This window comes from Phymastichus coffea, unplaced genomic scaffold, assembly GCF_024137745.1.
Source record: "Phymastichus coffea isolate CEN01 unplaced genomic scaffold, Cenicafe_Pcof_1.1 PCOF00031, whole genome shotgun sequence".
Taxonomy (NCBI): domain Eukaryota; kingdom Metazoa; phylum Arthropoda; class Insecta; order Hymenoptera; family Eulophidae; genus Phymastichus; species Phymastichus coffea.
This window is the reverse complement of record NW_026706842.1, coordinates 2462569-2489990: the sequence shown is the minus strand read 5'-3', so window position 1 is coordinate 2489990 and position 27422 is coordinate 2462569. Positions and strand designations below refer to the sequence as shown.

At 41.4% G+C, this 27422-nt stretch overlaps 1 protein-coding gene across 7 annotated transcripts in view; it reads right to left on the bottom strand.

The window, feature by feature from the left end:
* The window catches only part of LOC131663193 (neurobeachin), a 133012-nt gene that overhangs the window by 85135 nt on the left and 20455 nt on the right, over positions 1 to 27422 (bottom strand). For all 7 annotated transcript variants that reach the window (XM_058933400.1, XM_058933402.1, XM_058933401.1 and 4 more), the window contains exon 2: positions 19287 to 19391. In XM_058933400.1, coding sequence (XP_058789383.1) covers positions 19287 to 19391 — 105 coding nt within the window. The remainder of the gene's footprint in view (positions 1 to 19286; positions 19392 to 27422) is intronic.

The window sequence follows — 27422 nt, the reverse complement described above, 5'->3', positions numbered from 1 at the left end:
GTATTAAGTCCGTTGCCGCAAGAACGGTCCCTTTATTTTCTTCACAGAAAAGCAAAAGGATGAGAAGCAGGTGCATTTAACATTACACAGCGTCCGGTACTCTTTTTTTCTTTCTCTCTCTTCTTTCACATTAGTATCTGCACCAAGAGTAAGTCCGGCTTGATCTTGCGTCGTATGCTAGATCTCCTACACCCCGTGCGTATTGATGTTGCGCCTTAGCGCCCCTGTGGGAAATAAAACGTTTCCGGGTGAATTTTTCTGCGCACGTACACTAATGTCGGCGCAACTTTAGGGCAGCTACGCAACGAGCCAACGACCACAATCAGGGCTGCAAACGGCACCACCATCAGCCTAGCTGAGGATACGACCGTTATCTTCTGAGGCATCTCCAACCAGGGCAGCTCGAACGTCGACAACTTAACCCATCCTAACCGTTAGAGACAGCGTAGCGAGGACCGTGTCCGTGACCAAGATTGGCACTGCGCAATTCCAGGAGGCGTCTTCCTTGTCACACATGGTATGCAAGCGGCGTTACGTCGTAAGCGATTAGCAATTGTCTCCTTTGAATGGCCATTCATCCGGTGAATTTACGTGTATATTAGATAAGAGCCATAAGTTACGCGTACAGTTTTATTTCAACCCCACTAAAGTTAATCGTTTACACGTTGTTAAGTGTGTATCTAAATGGCTTTTTCTCCACCTACGAATAGGGCTTTTTATGCCGGCTAGGTCCATGCTCGTTTTAAAGTATATACATTTGAGTTTCAAATAAATAAAAATATAACTTCTTAAATCTCATTTTTATGACTTCACACACCCTACCTGTCTTATACATCAGTTCTGATCCAATCATATTTTCCCAATATTTGGTATTCAGTATCATTTTCCCAATATTTGATATTCAGTTGCACGCGCGACGTATCGTAATTGCTTTTTGTTTTATTTGCGTTAGTAGCAAACAATTGCTTTAAAAAAATAATAGTAGTTTTTTTTAAGCAAAGTTAGGCTGAATAGTTAGTAGAAATTCAATCAATAATCAAACTTTGGATATATAAAACGGCATATTTAATTGACGACAATCGTGCCTTCAATAATTCCTTGTAAATAACATAATCTATGTCAAAGCTGACTGAATTAAGCCGGATACTGGATTGCAACTTTACTGATTACAGAACCCTGTTTATTTTTCCGAACGAATAAGTGCGACTTGGGAAAGTAGCGATGGAGCGATGGGGGAGAAAAAAAACGAAGCTTAAGGCAACAGTCGTTGAAAAGTGGGCGCGGCGGGCTGGCGCGAATAATACAGCTCAATCGGATGAGACTATACGATATCGAATTTTTAAATCGAGGCTTCGGTGCCTTCGCTGGTGCTGGCCCGCGGAGGAGGCTGCCGAGATGATCCGAAGGCTGCGCCTCCTTGGCAAATCCCGCGGTAAGTACGAGAGAGAGAGAGAGAGAGAAAGAGCGTGGGCGCGTTAAAGCGGTAACAGCTCCACGGGCTGCAAGTGCTTTCCTCCTCGGCAAGCCCGGCAAAACCACACTTTGCGCAGCAGCGCTCTCGGGTTTCCTCTTAAGTGCTCCAACGCGCGCTCGTGCTCACGCCGCTCCAGCAGCCGCAAGGTCGCCACCGCCACCTTTTTACCCCCTCTGCTTGGCTGCTTGGCTTCCACATCCTTTTTCACTCTACTCGTCTCGGCTAGCCTACTTCATCCGCTCCAAATTCATTTCCTCTAATAGTTCGTTTAATTAGCCGAGCCTCAAGTACCATCATCATCTTCTTCTTCTCCTTTGCCTTCTTCTTTTCCTGCTGTTTTAGTTCTTATTCCATCTACGTAAAACTGATCCATTTATTCAATTATCCATACATTCTACTTCACTTTTTTCATAAAGTTCGGTTAACTTCACTTGCAAACTTTCAAAAGCTTTCCGTGCAGTTCATCATAATCATTGTTTAGCAGGAAATGTACCGCGGTAAAAGTTTTGATCTTGAAAATAATATGATAGAGATTATCAATTCCCATTTTCCGGAATGCATGCTGTACTAGCAATTACTAAACCATTCTGTAAATATAAATGCAATAAAATAGCTTTTCTCCGAGTTTTGCTCCGAATGAAGAATTACAATGATAGCGTAAGTATATACGAGCTGCTGATCATTTATCCGGTGATCGAGTATCAGTGGCGAGTAAGAAAGTAGGTTAGTCCAACACTTCATTTTGCTAGAGAGACTCGGCTAGCTGGATGCTCGAGTAAAGTGAGCGAAAATTTTGACGTCGTTAGTCAATTTCCTAATCGGAATGATCCTTGACCAGATTATCTCTACGAGATACGAGTGCGACTGTAAGATTTGTTACTATAATCCTGCAATCCTATCTTAAAAAAATGATAATGTCGATATCCAGCGTTGTGATTGGATGGTACTAAAAAAATTGTGCGAAAAGTTGAATTTTCGTATACTTTGAAATAATTGTATTGTACATCAGCAAATGCAACATTTTTATTGCAACAGTTCAATTCAATTTATACATAATTAACATGAATAGTAATCTGAAAAATGGAGATATGCCTTTAATAAATCGTTTAAAAAAAATTATCATTTCAATTTATGCTGGAATAATGAGTAGAATACGATAATTTGATTACCATCTGTGAAATTAATAGTCATCTTAAAATGTGATTGGAAGAGAGAAAAAGTGAATAGAATAAAATAGAGGAAATTACATTGTTATGTTTTTATATTTGTAAAATGAGAGGTATGCAGAAAACGGAAACTAACTATTAAAATATGAAATTTAAAAAATGTTCATGAGTGTTTTCAACGAGAAAACAAGAGAACATTCGATATCGAAATATATTATAAATAGAAATATAAAATTGAGGTCGTAAAAAACCACTAATATTATGGAAAGTTATGATTGTATGATACAAGTAATAAATAACGCTTCTACATAGAATAGATTGATTGTTTCCAAGATTTTTTGTAGTTTCGATAAGAGTATTAAATTAATTTATACATAATGTCAATTCAGACGTTAGAATTCAGACGTAATATAATTTTCGTAACGAAATACAGTTTTGAGTAAAATTTTTCGGATCTCTCCTGACGAATAAAAATTGCTACCGTGGTGTTATCGAGCAGTGTTGCGTGCACGAGCACACGTGCGTGCACACATTACACGTAATACTCTGTTATAAATGTTGTTTCCCCTTGGAAAATCGAGTTATGCAATTTCATTAGGAACTCGAACTTGAAATGATCACGGGTAGTCTACGGATCGCAGTTAAACCAATTTTCAACTAGGTAAGTCTTTCAGTCATAATATTGCAGTTAGAAAAAGCGCAGTGAAATTCAGCCGAAAGGTCAAGGCATTATTATAGCTGTCAAAGTATTCGCTCTGACTGGTTAATCCCAACCATATGAAAATCGGCATATGAAATTGTTATACCGTGGTATTCTCAAATCGATAATCGATAGTCCGATAAGCGAATCACAAGGATTCATCGAGCAGATATGGAACATACGATCGAGAGCAAGAATCTCATCGAATCCCTTGGTCCTTAGTTGAGGAGATGCTATGCAGCAGCTAAATACAGCAGAGTCGGTCGTCGTGATGTCGGTGCGGGCGGAGGTGGCGAGTGATTAGAACTATACGCAACATGTGGCTGACTAAAATCTAGTCGATCTACTTGCGGGGAGCTCGCGCGACGTAATTGCGGTTATATAGCCGTACACGACTGTTCGGCTAGTTATAAGCTCGAGCAAGTATTGGTTTGTCGATGAGCGATAGTTGAACGAGATTGAGCAGTCGCGGAGAGGGCGAAGACAGACTGTAGGAGCGGAAGCCGAGGTTAGAATCAGCTGGGCGATGGTAATTAATCTACGAGCCGAGCGGGAGCCATCCATGCTGACAAACTAGTTGGCAAGCTGGCGAAAATATCCGGCTGTATGGAGGACTGCGGCAAGCGCGTTGGTGCGTGCGCGTCGGAGCAGCTTCTGTGCCTACGCGAGGGGCGAGACGCCGAGCGCGGATGAGCCGGTCAACTGCACGAAGCTGGAGCTAATGAAGTTAACCGGAGACCCCTCGTACCGCATACTGCTCTCACTCGGTGACCTCGGGCCAGAATCAGCCCATATTCCAATGAGCCGACAAGCTCTCATCGTCCTGATAGAGTTCGGCCGATGGCCCGGAGCGTCCCTATCAGCCTATACGCCGCAAATGTGCCTCTCGTCACTCGGACAAACAATAAACTGAAGTTTAATCAGTGCCGGTCCCCCATTTCAAGCAGCAACTCTGACTGTTCGACACTTTGTTTGTTCAGAACTGACCTTGGACCTAGCTACTTTCTGAAAACAACTCTCGTGCAGCTGTTCTTTCGTAATCGAATCTTCACGGCGCCTCGTCTGCCTGCTCTCTTCACGACCAAGCTCTCATTTACTCGACCGTCCCGATTTTAAAATACCTGCGTCTCAGGCTTAGGTATGATATTCCTCTCTCTCTCTCTCTCTCTCTCTCTCTCTGCAGCTTCAAATTTTAATTTGCTCGCTAAATTGTTCTTTGTGAGAAATTGACGAAAAATATAGACTAAGGTACCGCGATTTTCCATCATGCACAATTCGAAAGCAATGCCAAGTGCGTCCGTGGGGAATCTCAGTGGGCTTCGGCATCAGAGCATTGTTCGCGGCTCCTGCTGGAAAGCCAATCCACCTGTTCAACTCTATTTCTCTCTCTCTCTCTCTCTCTCTCTCTCTCTCTCTCTCTCTCTCCCTCTCTCTCGGCGAGCGAATTAAACTTGTATTCGGAGGCCCTCTTCGATTTAGGCTGCTTTATCGCCAGCTCGTTATTGACTGCGAGCCGATGGAGATAAATGCTATTTCCGAAATCGGCTTTAGCGCAGGAAAACCGTGAACAAGGGCCGGAATAGAGCGAGAGAGTGAATATAGAGTGGCGCGCTCTTTCTCTTCGCTCCTTTTCAGCGGATTTCAGGCTTTTCCACGCCATTTCGCCCGTCAATGCCAGACTGCTGCGGCCACGGCTGCGCGTTAGCCTAATGAACGGCTATGAATGAATCGGAAGACGCCGAAGAGGATGTCCGAGGGCAAAAGCGATAACGAAGGCACTAAACGAAAAACGAAGGCAAACGCGTGAGCGATACAAGTGGGGCGTGGCAGCGGTGCCCTGAAAAATAATAAGGACAAAGCGATGCGAAAACGTGCCGGCGATTAACGAGGCCAATGAATGCTGACCGAGCCGGCGCGCTCAGAAGTTGCCGCAGCCACGAGCCTGTCCGTATGATCGCCGAGCAGAAATGCGCCAGCTCGCTTGTGTACGCGAGGGCGCCGGGGCGGAAAGTCAACGCGCTTGGCAGCTCGCCTGCCTCACGGATGGCTGTGAAGCCGAACGAAGCCGAGGCGAGGCCCCAATTAAAGTCCTCGAGTTTCGAGGCGCACTCGAGCGCGACATCCGACTGGCGCGAACTTTCTAATTGCATGAATAAAAATATGTACAAGACGCGCCAGCTGCTCCAACATCGAAAGCCTTCAAGGTGACCAACAGCCGAACAAACAGTGACCAGTAGCAATAGCTATTTCATTTACTCGTCAGGATATTCTCGACCGAATAGCGAGAATCGGTAAAAAGGAAAAAAAGAGTCGAGCGTTCCTTCGTTCGATCGTTCGTTCGTTTTATGGCAGATTGAGCGGATGGGCAGGTTGCCGGCGGAAGATGCAGCGCATTGTTGAACGAACACGCTAACTCCGCCTCTCGCTCTCGCTCAAGCTCAATCGAGATGTCAGCTCGAGGCGCGGACACAATGAAATTCCCGATGCAAGCTGCGCACTTTTCTGAGTCTTGTCTTTCTGCTCACTCGTGAAAAACTGCGCGCGCGCGACTCCAGATGGCGACTACGACGAAAACAGACAGACAGAGAGAGGGGGGAGGAGAGGTTCCTCGAACAAGCTCAACGCCCGAGCGTTTCAAAACTAATTTCAAGCTCAGAGACTTTTCGAGCCAACTTTCTTCGACTCCTCTCTCTCCCCCATTGCCCTCGTGTCGTTTCCCAAACCCCGCGCTTCTTTTTTCGTTTACTTTTTTCATTTTTCCAGCTGTAAACTTTATTTCAAATTTAATTTCAGCTTTGTATTATGTCATCAAATATTCGAGATCACTGCCAAAAGTTTTAATTTTCTGATGTACTCTCGACTGTCCTAATTCAAAAAGTTTCAAGCGCTATCTTGCGACCGTTATCCTGGCTACAGCGTCAGCAGTAAAAAAACATACAAAAACAACAAAAAAAAAACAAACAAAAAAAAAAGCAAAAAAGGATGCAAAGTGAAAATTCACGGCACGACCGAGTTTTATTTGTTTCGCAATGTGGATGTCAAGCTACTGTTATTGATTCGCGAAAAACATTCATTAAGCAAGTTTTTCGACCGACAATTAAACGTGAATTACAGTAGTTGCGAATTTTTGTTACATAAGTAGTAACTTTGTTTGGGTCGAGAGTTGTTGAAGCGAAGCGAGTTTGCTGATCTGACAATCGGATCAACTGCTTTAATAGGTCGTCAAGCCAGAGCACCGATAAAAGCTAGAAGGATGTCCTTCATCGCTGCGATATTTGTATCGAGGCGAGAAGTATATATGATAAAGACGCGAGCAAAATAGCAAAGTGCGCATATATGTAAGGTGATTGAGATGAAAGAGGCAGTCTAGAAATTGGTAGCAATCAAGGCGATATTCTGTCATAAACGAAATCACATTGTTAGCTGGTAACAATCGGCTATCGGTTGAATGCGAGTAATCGAGTGGAAATTCTCACAACTCGATGCCGTCTCCTCGCAGTTGCGTCGAATTGGTTTTCCCTGAAATTTTCAACACAAGCTTATTCGCAACCCTTCAAGGTTAAAGCTTCGACTTATTGATAGCTTGTTCAATTTAAAAAGCTTTCTCCCACCTACCTACCGTCTTATGATTTTGGTTGTATTTTATAACACGCAAGACAGCCGTCTTCCAACAAGAGGCGAATTAATAGTAAGCGAATCTTTTTCATGCAATATAATGCTTCTTGTAACGAGGGTAATTGCCTCTTTCAACAAGGGTAATCCTCTTGTAATAAAAATATTTCTTTTTCTAAACAGCGAAAATGATTTGTCAACTATATTAAACAGAAAATATCTTATGCCAGGTGAATATTTGCTCGATAGACTTCATTGCCAGCCACGATGCTGTGCAATCGCTTCGTTATTAATTTGTTTCTCTCGCCTTTACATTCTACCATTTTCCGAGTCTACATCGTTTCACTACTTATCGGAAAATCGTTTCGTAGAAAATTGCATAACGTTTTTCGTCTTTTTGCTTGCAGCTTGACTGCATTTAATATAGCTTGGCGATATTATAAAGCCGGCAGAGAAAATTGATTACGGAGCTCGCAACGACGCCGCTGACGACGAGAAACTATGAAATTATTAAACCGCTGGTACGCATTTATATCGTGCCGTGGTATCGTTAACTTGTCGAAATTATGCAATATAATTAAACATGAATTATCGCTTGATATTTTCTGCCCTGTTCGCTAATATTTCATCAGTGAATAGCGTAACCGCAGACAGGGCCATTCTTAGGGAGGCGTAGTTTTTAGAAAATAACCATGGCAAATATTTCACTAAAAATAAATGCAACATAAATCGATTTATAACCATCAACTTATTATACTTGAGGCTATTACGTAAAAGTAACATTAGATATTTACATTGACGGCGCTAAAATGAAGCATTTTATGAGGGAAAATTGCGAAACGAGCAAGAAAAGCTTGTTCAAGTCGTAAAAGCTTTGGAATATAGATAGGCATGCAGCACAAGTCTAGAGAAAAGTAGATTCTCGAAAAACCGAGCCATTAAATGCATATGCCCTGCTCTGATATTAAACTGTAAATCATGGTTAAATGAAGTTTCAATATTGATGGCACCATTATTCTTAGTAAAAATTGTTTTCTGCTCCTCTACATTAGTCAAAGAACGAGAAGTAGATTACCAAACGAGTTCAACTGAGCGTATTTTTACAATAATACGAAGTAATGAAACTACAATACGCTTTGCAAAACAAATTGGCGCTTAATGCATACAAAAGAACTTGATTTGCATAATAAAAATCTTAAAGCATGAATAATATTGGGACGCGCTGCCGTGGCATTTCCGAGAATTAACCGCTATAGCAAAGCGTAGAGTATCCCTCAGATTAGCATAGATTATACGTGCCCTACTAAGGTGGCTGACCAGTTAAAGATAATCTAAAATAGAAAACTATGTTTCTCCGCTTGATCCGATCATCACGGATGATCAGAAATTTATCCAAGCTCATCTATTTTCAATGATAGTCGATGCACTATACATCAAAAGACACCATACAAAGATAATTGGTGATAAAGGCAAGAAAAATAACGATGCACCTTACAGATTGGACGATTTACTCGAAAAATCTGTGTGTCAATTTTATGCGCATATTTGAGAGATGGAAGAGAGAAGAGTGTCAACGGTAGTTTCAAATAATAAATCGCGTTTGCGGGGCTGAATCGAATCTTAAAAAGCGAAACAGACCATTTCGAGAGAGAGAGAGAGAGAGAGAGAGAGAGAGAGAGAGAGAGAGAGAGAGAGAGAGAGAGAGCAGCGTAAATAAAATCTTCGTGAAAAGTCCTCGAACTGAACGGTGCTTTTCTCCCTATGCTTGTATGTCTATACCAGGCGGAGCTATTTCTCAAGCTGCGGCTCCACTTCTCGTAAATTCGAAAAGTATACTGACGGAAAATCTAATCGTGAGCCCGATTAAACTTCGGCTCGAGTCTCGCTCACCACGAAAGGCCGAACTAGAGAATCTGAGACGAATTACACTGGTTTTCGGTTGTTTTCAGTTCTTTTCACGGCGGAATCACAAAAGCCCTTCTACTCGGATGACGGTGAAAATTTCATCTCGTCCGTGTACCTACGCACAACTGATTCGCTGCCTGCCTCTCTTTCATTCTTGCCAGCTGTTCGCTCATATAATTTGACAACTGAATCTGTCGAATTAAAGTTCTGCGCGGCAACCGGGTCATCAGCAGAAATTGCAACTCAACAAAAGATACTCGAAACAATGCACGCTATCCGTTCTGCCTTTTACACGAAACTCCCAACGAGTTCCTGTTACCTAGCTACGGCTCTTGCTTTCAATTATGGTAAATTACAAACCCTTCTACATACCTGCATGCTCGTCTTAGCCTGTAGATTTCAAGTTAAATCGTGAGTTCTCGAGCAACTGCACTGAATTTTAATCTGAGTTTCAAGTACTGACAGCATCGTGTCGACTGTTTAAACCAGCGACCTTAGCCTTAACATACGATCGTCTTGTGGTCTTTGTAAAGATTTTCAAGAAAATATTGAACATCAATTGACTTTTACGCAAATTCAGTTTATCTCATTAACTCATCTCCCATTTAAAATAATTTATTTTGTAAATGAAAATTTACATGAAAATCCATGATTGACGAGTGGCAGCCAGTTAAGGTAAAGCGCTTCTGTTAACGGTCTTCCACATTAAGAATTGAATAAAGCAGCGACAACGAGCTCAGCCCACGATAACAAGTATCTTGCAGGAGCGATCTGGCTATACAGTTATCTTTTTCAAGTTGTACTCTCAAAGCAGGGAGTAATCCGAAATAAAGTCATTCTTCTGCGAAAGGTGAGGGGGAGCTAGAAAGCTCGACTTAATGCTGACAAATGATAGCGCGGAAGAAGTTTCTGTCTGCGCGCACGGAATCCAGATGAATACATCAAAGTGACGTGGCTCGCAATGAGCGCGGGATTGCCGAGCAGGTGTCTCGAGAGACGAGATTGCTGCTACAGCTCCTACGTCTGCCGGCAGCCCTTTATTCAAGCTCGTCTTCGCCGGCAATTGGGATAATTCAATGACGACAGAGAGAGAAACTGAAAGAACCAGTCTCGGCTATTGATAAGAGGAACAGGCAGATGAGAGAGCGTCAGAGAGAAAACGCGTTCATCTCCTCGCTTCACTGGATGCTTTCTTTTTCTTCTTGTCTGCTGGTTTGCGTCGAGACGACGACGGCTCATAGACAGACAGTAAAAGTAACGAAACACGAACTCAAGTCGACACTTCAATGACTGCATCCTTCTTGCCTTTTGACGCTACTGATTTACAACTGCCTTTATCATTCAATATTATCGCAAATTTAAGTAATTCAATAGCCTAGGTATCTAAGCCAAACTTATTTATCGCACCTTTGAAATTTATTATATATCTCAATTGAGCCACACGAAAACGCGTGATTATTATGGTTTTTAAAGATGGAAACTAAAAAAAAACGGGCGCTATCGATCTCACGCCAGTGAAGCGGATAAAATCGTTCAACTCCTTAATGCAGTGGGGAGGGAATTGATTGCGCGCGGCGTAGTTCTTTACGGAGAAGTATTTTAGCAGTCACGTATTTGCAAATATAGACGAGGCATGAGCGCAAAACTATGGATATTAGCGGCCTTTCAGCTAAGCCAATTAGGTTCGTACGAGCGAAGCCAACGCTAAATTATTTGTAGGGAAGATCGCGTCTGTACGTCCGTGCGCGCAGAGTTACGGATAACTCAGTGGTTTGTAAATAGATAAGTAGAGATCAGTGGAAGCACCAACGCCTGACTTTACTGCTCAGCGAACTCTCAATTCTTTGCTTCTATCTTGTTCCTTCTTCCATTCCGCAGCTCTCTTCTCGAAGTTTTTACAAAAGTACATTATCTTTTTGTATGTTCACGCCGATATAAAAACCTAGAGGAAAGGCAAGGAATTGCAACTCCTAATCTTTGAATGGATTTTCGATAATAGGCAAATGACCAATGATGAATTCTTCATTCAATCCAGAGACAATTCAACGTAAAATAACAGTGCATTTGATTGAAAACGTTCTCGTGAAACGTACAGTAATATTGAGTATATTTTCCAGCAGAACAATTTAGCGCGCAAATTATTTCGACCTTGTACACTGGACAAACGCCGGAAATTTCCGCTCATTCACGCGAAACAATAAAAAAGTTAGTCATCGATGTAAGAATACGGAAATGCAACGTATATTTGCTAGTTACCCATGACGCGTACTGTTTACGCTCAATAACGACATTGGAGGTTATTCAGCGAGTTTTGAAATGTTGATAGAATTCGATTATTCATCGATTAATCAGACAGTCGAGTTTGACGCAATTGATAACGCAAATTTCATTTCCAAAGGAGGCAAGTCCCAAAAAGATATTATGAAGAGTACACCCGAGGAGATGGCCGCCAATCCGCAAAGAGCCACGGGGCAATTGCGATCGGAAAATTGCAGATTGAGAGTGGAGAGAGCAAAGTCGCAAGGAGTAGGCAGCCCTCGCCGCCGCGGGAGCGCGCGCGGGCGCTTTGCATAAGCGGCTCGATGATCCGACGCGCGCAGCAGCGCCGTGCTCATGTGGCCCACCGGGATTCGCTCGAGGTAAGCCCGAATTAGATCGAGGCGCCGCGCTCGCGCCAGCTTTCCGAGGATCTCGGCTTGGCCATCTTACCGAGCTCATTCCGCAGCCGCTTGCAGCGCTTATACCTTAACGCGTCAACTTGCGCCGTGACAGCTGTTCAATTGTTTCTAATTATGCCTTAGCACGCGCTCGTTTCGTTGCGACGGACTTTTTCCAACGCGAATCCTGGAATTCCCGAACAAACGAACTTGCGGCAGCGCGACGCGACGCATCGGTTTGACATCTCGCTGTGTTTCAACTTGCGTCCGTTGCGGTCGCATTCATTGGATTTTCATAGCTATGCACCGCCGCAAAGACAGATATTTGATTCAAGTTCGCCAAACTGAATGTAATCGACTTTGCATTGCACGACTCTTGTGTCGGTTATGATTATGGTCTGGACGGCTGCCCGACATTGAATGAGACGAGGATGAATCTTGCCTGTCACCGCACAGTCTACCTGTGTTGTTTAGGCATCGGCATAATAATCTGGCTGCCAGCTGCGCTTACAAAGGACACATCTAGCTTGTGCACAACCCTCACGCAATATTACGAGACCAGGGCCAGTCGACTGCCGTATACAAATCATCCCTCCTTCTCTATTGAGCTCGCTTCTTGATTGTTTTGCCCAACCTCTTTTTTTAATTACAACCATACAAAGCTACGTCGTCACTTTGCTCTCTCCCTCTTTCTCTCTCTCTCGTGTACGCGCTTTCATATCGCGATCCTTCTCATTCTCTTGCAGCTAGCTGACCTGCCAAGCCCAGAAAAGCAGCATGAGAGGTCAAGAGAGAGGCGACGTTCACCTTTTTTTTGCCGTTCAGATGATATTTACATTTCACTCATGCCCACGCACTTTTTAAGTGCCCTAATTATTTCTCCTCTGGTATCGAGCAAAAACTTCCTCTCTATCGCCCACGTTGAACTTTATCTTATAAATTACCATGCTACTGTCGCTAAATTTATTTGATGAAAACCGTACAATTATTTCAGTTTTGAACGCTGTTGCGTAATGGCAGCTAATCAATTTGTTAGCTAATCAAAAGCTCGATATGAAAATAAAAGCGTGCTATTTATTTTTATTGCTTGAAAGTATACCTTTCATAGGAATTTGATAAATTGATGTAATATATACAATAAAAGACCATTGTCCTTGATTTTCACAGACAGAATAAATATATTGGTACGCAAAAACATAAATAACCGAGGCAACGTCCCCGAACGTCGATAAATTTCGATTGGACGTTAAAATAGAAATGGAACTAGTGGAAAGGGGAAGATGAGAGGGGAGTTAGAGGAAAAGAAAATAAAACAACAATGGAAGCTTTTATCTCGGTACTTTTCATGACAAATCCGTCCGATGGAAGCAAATTGTCTCTCTCTCTCTATCTCTCTCTCTCTTCGAAATATATTTCCAATGACGAGGAGAGTGACGTCCATCAGCTGTTGAAAAATTTTCTTTCGACTATAGCGATAAGAGACAAAAAAATCGATGTTGTTTACGGACAAACTTCCTTGGATTTCAAAAGTTTAGTTTTCCAAGTGGTAGGGTAGTGCAGGCAAAAAAATGGTATGTTATAAATAAATGTCGGCATTTGAAAAATAGTCAATAGATCGTGTAATGTGTCGGTACGAGAGGCTAAGGCAAGCGGACAACTCTTCAGTCAGTTTGTCCGTCTTCATAATGCTTTTGGTTCCTCGTGGACCGGAAGCCATTAGGCAAGGACCGGGGGTGCATACTAATAACGTGGCATAAGCCAGCTGCGCGTTAGTCAGCCACAAGGCAAAAAGCTCGCCAAAAACAGTCAGCGCGTAAATGCTTTCACGCGCGGAAATGTGCGCGCTCGCCCTCGAACTCTTCCCAAGTTATGTAAACGCGCGAATATTAGATGCGCGTGAATGAGTTGAGGCGTTACCTAGCAGTACATATACTGCATGGCACACGTAACACAACAGCGTGCAAGCCTTTCTTTTTCTGAGATGAATCGTTAGGAAAACCTATAAGGTTTGATGATTGTTATATAGTACATCTACACTTGTATTTGATGAATCTAACCTTCGCAACGTTGGAAAACAACAAATATATCCAAAAAATAAATTCAATTTAATAACTTCATTTAATGCTTCAGATTTATACTGTCTTGATATATTGCCAAAAATAAATAGTTGTACCAATTTAACCCCTAAAAATCACCCTAACGAATTGAAATTCTTTTTAAACTATTTACTAACCAGAAATAGTTCACTGAGAAATGTTTTGTTGGTATATATTTTTGTACAAGACACGTAAAAAGAGTTTCGCTGATCATATCTCCTATCAAATATTTTTACAGATTACATAAGAATTTTCTAAGCTTTTCGTTCACGAATTATTATGAACTGAAAATGATTTACGGGAAGGTAACTTTTTCGCAAAAATTTCCATAAAATACACCCTTCAGTAAATAATTTTTGGTATTAATAATATGTTATGAAGAAAAAACTTGGTAATTTCGCTAGAGCAGTTTCTTTGACATAGCTATACGGCTCATTCATAAGAGATGCAATTGGCGAAACTTATTTCACGTGTCTTTTAAAATAACGTCTTTCATAAAAAACACATCTCAGTAAATAATGTTTTACTAATAAAAATCTAAAAACAAGGAATTTTAACATACGTATGGAATGATACATATGGACTTTCGTATGTGATTTGTTATTAATAAAACTACTTATTTTATATATATATATTAAAATAACATCAATCTAAAACAATAAATAAAGTTATTAAATCGAATTAATTTTTTTAAATATTTTTGTCGTTACCCAATGTTGCGAACTTCAGATACATTGTATTTGCTTGCCTGGGGTCGTTTAAGTTTCTTTATATTTTCCTGCCATTCTAAAGTGCACATTTGCAAGGCAAAGTTTCACTTGCTTTATTAAATTCTTGGCCAGAAAGAGAGAGAGAGAGAGAGAGTAAAGAGCTTAAAAGTAAATGAAAAGCATTTTCAATCTTCATAATTAATGCGACTTTGCTATTCAAATTTCCGGTGCGCTAAACACTAATACGATCTGCATTTAATCTCGTTGCAAAATTACGTGCTGTCTCTGTCAAGATCTAGAGTTGGCAAAACTTTGATGAGTTTTTTGATCTTTAGTCTTTAGAATAATACAACAACATGGAAAACGTCGTGTGATATTGTTAGTCGACACGACGACAACGAAAGAGATGAAAGGCGGGCAAACCCTTTGTACGTCTCTTTTAGTTACAAATTTAAATGTTTCAAAGAGACGGCAACAACAAGGAGATAGCAAAAAATAAATGAAGAAAAAACACAAGCTAGAAATGAGGAAGAAGGGCGCGCTTAGAGGGTGACGAGGTCGAGGGAAAAATGAAGATGAAAGTAGGGGAAAGAGACAGAGAAAGTAACACAAATATTTACGCGAGAGTGGCAAAATTGCGTCTGGTCGGTCAATACAATCACTCGTTTTTTTCTTATTGGAGTTGGAAATTACGCTCTATTGCCAGCTCTATCGCCAAGGGAAAGCCAAGAAACTATATAGCCCAGCCTGTAGCGCCAAGACAGAGTTAATCTTCACCGCTCGTTCGCTATCTTGTTCTTGAACTTGACGAGTGGGCCATTCGCGGAACAGGAAATTTGTCTCAAGGAAGCCGCTCTTTGCCAAAAGCTACACTGGCGCTTTCGTTTATGAAACTCTTGAGAATACTCAACTAACTTTATTACACTGCGGGATCATTCGCGCTTCTCTAAACACTCCTCTCGTTTCTTGAAATGTGTTTTCTTCTTGATAAAAAAGTTAAGTACAGGGTAGCTCAACAATCTGCCAGAGACAGAAATAAAAAAATACAATATAGCTTGCCCCTCCAGCTATTGAGGCAGCGTGCATTCAAATTGTTACGTACTTTGCAGAGAACGAACTTGGATGGAGATGCGTAACTGTTTCTCTTGGCTAACGTATGCGTGTGTAGCCGGAAGCGAATTCTACCGAAGGAGGCTAGCAAGATGACCGAAACGAAGCGGAAGAAAGACACTTGTATCTCACTTTTGCTTGTACCACCACGTATATATACTTATATACGATTTTAGCTAGGCACGTCTATAGGCGCGCAATCAAGCCTCATTCTGCTTTCATTAAAAAAGAAGAAAGCTGAGTTGTCGTCGCCGATGTCCCTCAGATCTCTCTCTCTCTTTGTCTCTCTCTCTCTCTCTCTCTCTCTCTCTCTCTCTCTCTCTCTCTCTCTCTCTCTTTGTCTCTCTCTCTCTCTCTCTCTCTCTCTTTGTCTCTCTCTCTCTCTCTCTCTCTCTCTCTCTCTCTCTTCTATCTTTCAGCGACTTTGAATCATTATGTTTCTCGCGCTACTGCGCGGCATAGCTCAGAAGCTCCCAGTGAAACTTTGGCCATTGTGTGACTCGCCAACCGTCAAACAGATAAGACCCCTGCATCTGCTTCGTGCATACTTTTACACAACTTTACTTTTCATTGCCGACTAGATGTATACCGCAGCCAGACCGGGGACTATATTTCCTTTCGTACTTTAATTTCTAAATGCATTTAATTTTTTACTGCTTTGTATTTCTGGTGCATAAACTTATGTCTCTCAATGATTTTCAAAACCAACGAATAACAAACTTCAAAGTTGTCTATGTTAAAAGCAAAACTTTTTTACTCGAAAGTACTGCTACAATCTGTACCTACTTACTTATCTCTCTCTCACGTTCCGCTTTTACTTACTCGCTAATTCACTCGATCAATGTACAGATTCAGAAAAGTTTCCCAAGCTTTTCGAAAATGCGTAGCTCTCAACGAATACGTAAATGCATGCAAAAATGTACTTATACTTCGAGGCTAAGATTGACTTGCTGTTAACGCTTGTACTTTTAATCTAGATATTTACGCATTATTTGGAATTATCAATAAAAATAATACGTTTTGTTTCTCTGCGCAACAGTAATACATATGTATTAATTAATTAATAAAGTCAACCAAGTTCACTTAGAATAATATCCCATACCGACTAGAATACATTCGGGCAAACAATTGATGTTACTGTTGAATTATAATCAGGCACATTTGAATTTATAATTGCGGATGCTGTGTAGTCATATGCCAAAGTTAATACGTGGCAGTTACACACATGCGATATGCACCTTTGATCTGAGTAACAGCAAACCTGATTGCACATTTATGTGATCCAATTTCGATTCTAGCTGCAGTTCGCGTCAACTGTATAACGGGTATCTCGTTCTAGAATCATAAAACGGAAAAATACTAGCGTTTCCGCTCGAGCGTGCTTACTTTTCAAAAAAATAAGATTTACATTAGTATTCATGAAAATGCATTGTTCAATAAATAATAAGGCGTCGCTTTTTCTACAAAGTTAGCTTGACAAAAAACTGATATTTTTTTGCGTACGCGAGTTACAGCTTGGCGCAGAAAGGTGGACCGCCCATTCATTTCAGTCCCTCTCACCTCTTCCGACGTAGTTGAAGCTTTGGACACCGCGCGAAAAATACCGGCCACCAAATAGACTTCTTACCCTCGTAGGAATTATGTTGCCGTACGCGTAAGAAGAAAAGCTGTCAGTTTTATTTACGATATCGGTTTTCCACAGCTACTGCTTAACGATGCTGATAAACTCACCTAGATCCTACCACTCTTCTCATATTTTCTATTGTTTTTTAAATTATTTAATGCCTAACTTGCAAAAAATCGTAAATAAATTTGCATTGCATTTATTTATCCAAAGTGGTGAGTAATTAAGTTTTCAACTAAAAAATGAAATTTGTCTGACTATTATTATGTTGTATCACTCAAACGAAACTGCATAATACGATGAGTAAAGAAAAGTTTACATGGTTAAACGGATGAGCGAGTGGATATAAAAAGTGCAATAATGCAAGGCCTATAGGTATAAAGGTATTGAATTTGGAGTAGGTAGGCGTGTCAAATGTCAGCTTGACAAAATGACGTCCCTTTAGAGACTGCATAGTTAGAGGTCAGCTGTTGCTGAGCGTGATGCAATATCCTCAGGTGCACAAACGAGAGAAGGAGGAACGGAGTGCTACGTGGAAACTGCCTTAACAGCATTAACATTTCAAGGATCACGCGCCCAAAGGAGAGAGAGAGAGAGAGAGAGAGAGACAGAGCGATCTGCATAGGATTAGATGGAGCAAAAAATCTATCGCGTATCATATCAGTAAATTCCCGAAAATGCAATTTTGGGGCTCCGAGAATTGAAAAATTTTTTCCATCCTGCGGTTTGCGGATAAGTTTTTTTTCTTGCCGCTTATGTCATAAACAAGAAAAATGTATTCGTGAACAATGAAAAGTAAACTGGGATTGTATTTTTTCGGTAGCTATCAAATCACAAGTTTTAAAAATAATATTGGATTGGCTTGGGATTTGAAAGAAATGAATGTTTACGCTGCTAGTCGCTTGGATCGATCACAGGGTTTTGTTTATAGCGCTTTGAAAATAGGCTTTATGCTAAATCCAATAACTCCATCGAAACCTATGCTAAGAAATAGATCGAAAACAAGTACTATATCTTTGAAAATAATTGTTGGTATCCCTCAGTATACACAACAAATAAAGTAAAATTCTAGACTAATAACAAGTTGGAAATTCTAAAGCAATACAGCATTATTTTAAAAACTTGAGATTTTATAAGAGTCAAAAAAATGCTGAAAAAAAACAGATTTTGAGGGGTCTCACTCATCTAGATTAATAACTGCCACATAAGCTCTCGCTCGATCGTGCAAAATTTGTCTAACGAGTTCATTCCACAATCGAGGTTGCCTATGGGTAGGCCCCGTTTTTCACGCTCGACAGCTCTCTCGGATGTGAGTCGCTCGCGACGCCCTCAACTAAATCCGTATATTTCCTCATCTGTGAAAGCTCCAATTTACGATTTGCACTCCTTGCCCGATCCGAGCTATTTGTTTCCCGACGGAATCCCTGTGCCACACTGCTGCAGTCTAACTCGAGTTTCAGACAAAAATATACGTGTATGAGGCGCACTCGTGCAGCTCGAGCCCGCTATGTGAAAACCACAGAGAGGTAGATCGCGCGTTTGCAACGATGACCACTGCTTTTCCATTGTCGATGTTTTCCGCGAGCTAGCGTGTATTTTGGAAGCTACGACTTGTCGTGTGCGTCGAGCAAACAGCTCTATAAATACAAGGGCGAGCCGTCGCGCCGTCGCGCCGCCGCGCTGCCGCGCCGTACATATATTTACGGGAAATAACTTTTTCGGAGGATTAGGCAAAGCCGAAACAGAACTTGGAGCTCGACGCTCTCGCGAAGCTCTGGCTAGAGTTGGATTTGGAGCTTCCGCAAGTGCGGGATGGAAAGCTTGCAGCTCGCTCGTCCCTTCGCGTTCTCTCTTTCTCGCTCTCTCTCGCGAAAAAGTTTAACGGTTGCCAAGAGGATAAAGCCGATCTTGACCTGGCTTAGTAACTCCAGCGCTAGCCGATACTCTCTTTCTCGGCGTGGCAGCCTCTCGAATGTTCATTACCGGCGCGCGCCGATAGCTAGCTCCAGCTCATCCAATCCAAGCTCACCCTTGCTCTCGCGCTTCTGAATTTCGTGCGATCTTTATTCGAGCGTCCAACAAAGTTTGCATCGTTCGGCACGGGCGACTAATTTGCACTCAAACTGTTTACAACGGAATCAATCTTTTTTTCTTTGTCAGTCTTCGATGGTATACGAACTGATGAACCTAACTTCGTAAGTATGTACATTGGAAAAATCTGTTAAAACGCACCTGTAAGTTTGGTGGACAGTGATCAAGAAGCTCCAACATGTGCCTTATATTCTGTGCATCTTGTATCACAAAGTTCAGTTCCATATCGAATTCCCCGCCGACAAGCTGTAAAGGAAAAATATGCATGTTAATACAGTTTCTAAGATACAAGCTTTCGAAACAAAATTTTGCTCGCCACCAAAATTTTTATATATTTCATGAAATCAAGACGACAAATTTGCAATTTTGATCTTGATACAGAACGTTTTAAACTTAAAGTAGCTAACTAGCCTGAATAATTATTTTATTCACAATTTTAATATTACGCGACACCAGCTTGGACAATTTTTTTATGCCAGTGAACGAGGAGATTGTCAACGAGTCGTTGTGCATCTGTACTTAATAACCTACGTCAGTGACGTTTTGATCTCGACATTTCATGCAAATTTAGTATTTTGCCCCTCGGCAATTGAATTAAACGATACAAAGGCGAAAGTCGCAGTATACGAATAAAAACAAAAACCGAGCGTAGTATACGTTCGCCAGTTGTATCGCCATCTCTTCGTTCCGTTTTCTCATTAACACGCAAAACCACGCTCACCACTCCGCTGCTACATGTCACAGCAACTGGTACTCGCACTCTATGCAACATGGACCATCTATAAATACAGCTGATCTACCAATTTGTTCTCAGGTCCAGACGAGCTTCGCTGCAATTTGATGCTTTTTTCCTTTGGCTTTTAAAACTCTTGTGAACAATTGCAATGCGACAAGCTCCAGCTATACTCATTACTCGTATTACGCTTAGGAAGTCTAAAGTGGAATTCATTAGATAACTAGAAACGTCCATTTCGCTTAATCACTTTTCATGAAAAGAGCGCACGTTCAATTCCGTTTTGTGGATCACGGTAAGGATACTAGTATTGATTGACATATTTTAGTCACAGAAAAAGTCGTTGGGGCAGCTCGATTCAACAAGAGTCGAGGTTTGAATTGCAATTATACAATTAGGTGGCAAAGGATAGGTTGTTAATTTACAAGTAGGTCGACTGAATGAGCTAACATTTCTAGGCAGTTCCATCTCATCGAGAGTTTGAACAAAGCTTTTCTTCTCTAGCGCGCGAACGTTTCACGTGTACGTATATAATGGCGCCGTGCGAGAGCGCTAACCACGTAATAAAACGAGTTTGCAGCTGTGGCAGGATAACTTGACTAATTATACCTGCGAGCTGAAACAAACCCTGCCAAAGATATATAGAGGCAGAGACAGAGGCATGCAGCAAACGGCGAAAGAGAAATTTAAGTGTTGGAGAAAAACATGTCAGGGAAAAACACGGAGAATTGATGGTAATGTAAGGAAAATTGCAGGCTCAAATCTACTGCATTGAAACAGAATAATAATCAGTCGTGTGCACACTAATCCCGAGAAAAATACTTGGGCAAAGTTTGCTAGACTGAAAAAAGAAGGGGAACAAACGAGAACGTTTGTCGAAAAACAAAGAAGGCGTTGGTGCGGTTGGAGCGGAGAACGCGTTACCCAAGAATTATACTCCTCTTTCTATTTAACTCATAACTTGAGCAAGCTTTAGCAAATTAAAGCATCCGTTTATCTTTCACAAACATTTTATCTATTTCTCGGTAAAGCTTGATGTTTTTTCTTCTCTTGTTTTGCATTTGAATTCATGATTCTACCCGATGTTATTTTCAATCTTTTTATCAATGCATTTACTTTAAGCTTATGTTTCATGCTTGATAGCTATACTTTATCTAAAGCTGAATAATAGATTTTATATTTTGCATACTCCAGAGGAAATCAATATAACATTGTTATGCCTCTCTAAGCCCCTTTCCCGGCGATATTGTAAAAATCCTAAGCCTAATGATCGCGCACTAATCGCCTTATAAATAAACGAATTTTTAACGAATTTTAAATATGAATAAATGGCGAGGTGAAATAAATTAAGCATTGAAAATTTTTTAAGTATTACAAATCGGAATATATCATATTTCAGAAATGTCTTTATGTACATATGCATGAAGTTATCAACAACTTAAATTTTACGCAATGAAACGGTAAGGACTCATTCAACTGTTTTTACCCAATGAAAAGTAAAAGCGGCAGCTCGACCTGCCCTGAAAGTACCACAGTTTATATTAAGTTTGAAGTTTGTCCATTCCGCTCTCTGTATTCGGCCTGACAGGGGCTTTATCCCTAATTACGACTAAAGTTTTTTACACCCCCCTCTCTGTCCAGCCTATACCTTCATCAACATCAATTCTTTTATGGATAAATAATGTTCATGGTCTACCCTATTTATTTTTTCCAGCACTAACTCTGTCCCCTATTTTACTGAACGCATGAGTATTAATTATTTAGTCTGTCAATTTAAAATAACATTGTTTTAAAATTTATATCAGCAGCTTTCAAATAAAATATCACGCGATCAATTATAAAACTACCCTCACCCGATTGCATGAAAGTGAGTACATATAATATGCGCTTTTCGTACTGAATCGAATAAATGTTGAATATGAAGAAATATCGTGAAAAATAAACATACCCATTTGACCAGTTGTGTAGCAGATCAAAAGCATAGAGATAGTAAAATGACTAGATGAAACCGTGCTACCCACCGGAAATTTTGTCAAATTTCTAACTGTTAAAATACATTAAAATAATCATAACAATTCAAAATCTATAATCAATAGATTTTAATAAAAGATATAAAAATATTAAAAAGAAACGTTGATTAAAATGAATAAATGTGTGAGAGGAAGCGGAGTGGAGATGAATTGGCAATATTTTTGAAACGATTGTTATTTTTCTCTTCAGCAAGTCCATTCGGCATCATGTGCTGCTAACATAGAGCAGAATCGAATATAAATCCAAGGATACGTAGCGCGAAAATGAATGGGTAAATAAAATAAGGCAGCAGCCGTATATAGCTGGTACAAGTGCGACAAGCGTCGAAATGGATTTGAGGTATATAGATATATGTGCGAGGGAGAGGGAGAAACGGGCTAGGAGCGAAAACACGGTCGTGGGCATCGGTGGACAAGTGGGCAAGTGGCTGGCTCGGTTCATATATAGCGATACCGAATGGATTCCTCGAGAGGGCCGTCGACGTCGTCCGATACGACTACCCATCGGACGCGCGCGCGCCAATACGTGCTGCCCCTCTTTCTCAGCTCGTCGGCGCGACGGACGCCCTCCAGATGAGCTCGCTCTCCCGGGCGTATAACCCAGTTAGTTCCCCCCTTTCCTCTTCTGCCTTTCATTCTCACGTAACCTGCCTTGCCGCCCAAATCATTCATCCCTCGAGAGCGAAATAAGTGCAGTTTCGAGATCGAGCCCCAGTGAGTGTTGAAATAAGCCCGAATCAAGTGTTTATGCCGATTCTCGTGCTCGTTCCTCGCAATCGCGAACAGCCCGCGAATTATTATTTTTCGCGGTAAAATGATCCGTGTGGCGGTGGCCTCCTCTCGATCGCGTCAACGTCAAGCTCTTCATTACAGTTACATCCATCTTAACGATTCGACGATGCCCAAAGCACCTCAAAGCTTTGCCAGACAGTGTCTTCCGATAATCAATCCATCGGTTAATTGCAACGACATTCAGCGTTACCATTTGGCGAATTTCAACATGGAAATATTGCGTCTGTTTGTGTCATAAGAGCATAGTGGAAGCACTGCAATTTCGAGGGAAGTCCTCATTATACAATGCACTGTAATTAGAAGCTTTTGATTTTAACTGCATCTAATATAACGAATCGTCGTCAAACGTTATGTTTGCATAAAGTTGTTGGTTGTAGGTAGAGATTACTGAGTAGACAATTCACTATATTGCTTAATTAGTAATCAATTCAATGACAATCTATGATTGAAAGAAAAGAAACAAATGTGAGCCGCGAGAACAGCCTATTTTCAATTAATCAAACTCAAAATGAAAGCTCATATAATGAAATTGAAAGCCAGCAAGCCGCCGAAACTAATAGACCAAGTGTTCGATCACTTTCGTGGCTATTTGGAAGGCGCTCGACGTACTTGTCATATCGAAAATTTATGTCGAGTTAAACCTCAAGCCTTCGGAGTTATAGCCAGCCGTTAATTTGACGTTCATTCCGTCAAATTACGAGGGCGTTCGCCGGGCTGCGATGAGCGACTGCTCAAGGTAACAAGATATCGCTAGCCATCGTGATGTGCTAGCAAGAAGGCATCAATCGATTGTCAGAACCCAACGGCATATTAAATATGCATGAGTAATATTCTCATTTTTGTGGACTCCCTGTCGTTAAAACTTAATGACGAAAATATATCTATCTAATGAATGAAGACGCTTTTCCTAATAGAATAACCTTTTGTTGCTCTACTTCTTTAATAATTCTTTCGAATTTTTCACAATGGTTGTTTTATTCTTTTGTTGCGCGCACTCTTCGTCTTTCTCTCGTTATTGTCTTATTAGATTCTTTCAATTACGCGAAATAAAAAGAAATTCTGTGTTTCCGAGCACTCATGACGATCTCATTAATTATCTTGACATATGAGTGATCAAAAACATCGAGTTGTACCCTCTGCGATTTTTCGCTGCAAAACATCACATCAACATTCTTCCACCGACGAAGCACAGAAAAAGATACACGAGGTAATGTATTGTTAGCGTGAAAAAAAAACTGCTTTCACAATCAGCGATTCTACGTATGCAATGTGAAAAAAGAAGTTGAATCGAAAGAAAGCCAACGTATGAGACAACAGAACAATGTTGATGATTCGCTCGACAAATATCTGCAGCTGTAATGGGTATGCAGGATTTTCAGTGTATTCTAAAATAAAACAGAAAATTAAAGACAAAAACATGCATATAGTAACGATAAGAGAGTGTATGCAGTATTTGCTTGTCACCGTGCATCTTGTTTATGGGAGCTACACCCTGCGTATAGATCGGCACTCGAGGCACGCTGATTTGAGATTTTAATTTACGAAACAATTACACAAAGGTAATTAGATATTGTATACAGCAGCGGAGCTTTCTTTGTTTTGTCAACAAAACACTGAGGAAATTATATTCGCAGTCGTCTTCTTTATTGTGTTTAACTTGACAGATACAGTCTTTTTTCACGTCGACCGAAGCACTATTTTAGCAACAATCGGTAATCTTACCCATAGGTTTGCAAGACAATGATGTCGACTTACCGCGCAAAGGGTAGTATTAAAGCCAATTATCGGAAACTATCGTTATAATTCAAATTGTTCATGAAAACAGTTCAGTTAGTCAGTGGTTTTAATCCAATGTTCAGAATCATAAACGCGCTGTCTCGGTTAGAGGGTCTCTTTCTAAAGTCTCGTTGAAGTTTGGGCCGAAGGTGATCAACCGGAAATTGGCACTGGTTGGCTTATTACGAGCAGCGGTATGCGAGATCCGACCGGATCCTATTGATTCTTATACAGCTATTAGTATTTTTATCCTGCTATGTCTCTTGCGCGAATATCTAAACTGCGTTGGTGCTTTTCTCCTGGGTGCCGCTCTTATTACTCGGCATAATATTCTGGCGGCACCTTAAAATGTACTATTACTACGTATTCCCAGCGCGTTGACGAATTTAAAAGTATTTCAATTTTAGTGGAACGTATACGATAGGGTCGTGCAAGCTTATAAGTTTAACTTGGCTTCCACATATAGCGAGACAGGGTCAACAAAACGAGAGATGGCGCCTTAATTGCAAGAAACAAAAATGCAACGACAGCAGTAGCCAGCCATCCAGCCGGAGGGTAGAACGAGAAGGAGGACAATAAAAAAGGTGGCTTTGCCAGGACGTAAAGGAAAATACGGGAAAGCGACTGGTCGAGCTGGCGGCGCCGCAACAATCGCGAGCAAGGGGAACGGAGTGTGGTGCGTGCGCGCATTACCTTGGTAATTAACGAATGCAGGGTAGCTGCTTCGCCGGCTCGCTTAATGTGGCGGAGGCATCGTTAAATGAGCGCATTTATGAAAACAAAAGAGGAGCCGATGCAGTTGCTCATTTTTGCGCGGTTATATCGCTGGCTTATTGGCTCGCTGAGAAAAGAAGGAAGGCAAGGAAGAAAAAGCGAGAGGGGCGGGGCATTAATAGACCTGTGCGATTGTGCGACTTTTCCTTTCTTCCGTTGAAAACGGCCAGTGCTAGCTTTTCTTTCATTCTTCTCGCAGTGCTCCATGACTTTTAACCTTCTCTTAGTCGGGATAGGGTGGAGAGGTATGGGCGGAGGGGGGGGGGGGGGGGGGCGAATAATTCCTCGGCAATTAGGCGGCCTAGTTGCGGATCTATGGGCATTGTTAGGCTTCTGAAGGAGCTCTCGAGAGCCTTGAGCTTAGCGGATTGTTGCCAACTGCAATTGCGCGCGTCACGTCTTAGACGGAAAATGAGCGTTGCAGCATAAGCGGCGTCGCTGCGGCCGCCGCGCCCGCGATGCTTATGCACATTTCGCTTGCGGCAGCCCTCCTCCGCGCTCGCCTCGCAACCCCCTCGCTGATAATCTCATTTAATCCCCTGCTGGAACCCAAGACAAATAGTGCGCGAGAGGATTCCCTTGTCAAAGCTGTTTATCAAGTGAACTCGGAGCTCTTTCTAATTGCTTCAAACTTTGTGCCTCCTCGTTTCCCATTTCCACCTTAGTCTGCTCGCGGGCGCGCCTAACCGGCTTCACCTCTCCCGCTTATTGCCACGACCAATGCATGCACCGCACCAACTTTATTGTATCGGCAATCAGGCGATAGATTTGCAATGCCCACCAGTATTTTGCTCGCAGGAGTATTCTTGGCCCGGCGTCACATTTGTATTTGCTCTTCAGCTGATTTGATCCGATTGTAGCATTGCCGTGCCGTCAGTCATAGACATAATACCCCACAAATTCATCGCACGACGATTTCAATTCGTCGATCAATATCAGTCAGTCGAAATGCACACTCCATACGACGATGAAAGTAGTAAAATTCGCCTCTAACAAGCCGTTAAAGTTAGTAATTCGGAGAAAATATAAAATTTATTGAGAGGCGCAGTTAGATAAGGACTGTTTGCAAGCAGGTACACTTAGAAGCGGTAGAGAAAATAGTTGTAAGCGCACTTGCAAACTATAATACTTTGGAGAATTGTGCTGTTATGGGCAAGAAGTTTGTCGAACGTGTCGCTCATAATGCAGCCGCCCCTCATTGCGCGCCGCTCGCTCGGCAATCTCGTACTATCGCCGTCTCCACGTATAACTTTTTCGAGTGCAGCCTCAGCGAGAAAATTGCTCACGCATCAGTGTCGGATATCGCGCCTGCAAAAAGCCTGTAGAGCTTGCGAAGCACCTGATGACTCTCGACAAAGTGAGAGAAAAGAGGGAAGGCAAGGGAGGGAAGGGGGAAGTTCCAGTAAAGCAAATGGATAAGAGCGAGAGTCAAGTCTAGTTGTGACAAGAGTCAAAGCTAGCCAGCACTTTAGAGTCAATCATTCGAAGCGTCTGACGAGCCCGACCAAAATATATTTCATCCTGCTTTCCTACCAGTTTCCTATCACACTGCCTTTTCGCTTTGTCGCATTCACGCAACTTTTGCTTGAAATACGTATAAGACTCTCAAAACCAAGTTCCCGCTACCGCGTAACATACATAGACAATAGATTTAGAATGGATCGCATTTTTATATGATTAATATGAATTGATTATCGACGAGGAAAGAATTATTTCAACAATAGCAACTGTTTGTGTCAGGTCCAATACTAATAAAAAAGCTTTTCTGTAGCGAACGTAATATCTTGCAACGATATTGGGTTATTGAGCTTTTGATCTTTCTTATAATAAAAATTGTACAATCCAATAATCTAAGTAAACGTACATAAAATAATATTGGAAAAAATATTTATCCTCAATATAAGGCATTGCCAGTACTGTTATAAAAATTAACCAAAATTTTGCCCATTAACCAAATGAAAACTGTGTGTGCCTTATTTCCTTCTTTATAAATTGTAGACTGATTAAAAGAAGCAGATAGAATGGTATAGTAGTAGTCTCGGGCGTGAGATGTGAAATGGCTTGGCAAGTTTCATTCAGTTGTAGCACAAAGGGAAATAGAGAGACAGTGAAAAGAAGCAAGCAGTGAAGCTAAAGAGAGAGAAAGAGAGTATATATCCTGGCTGGAACTTG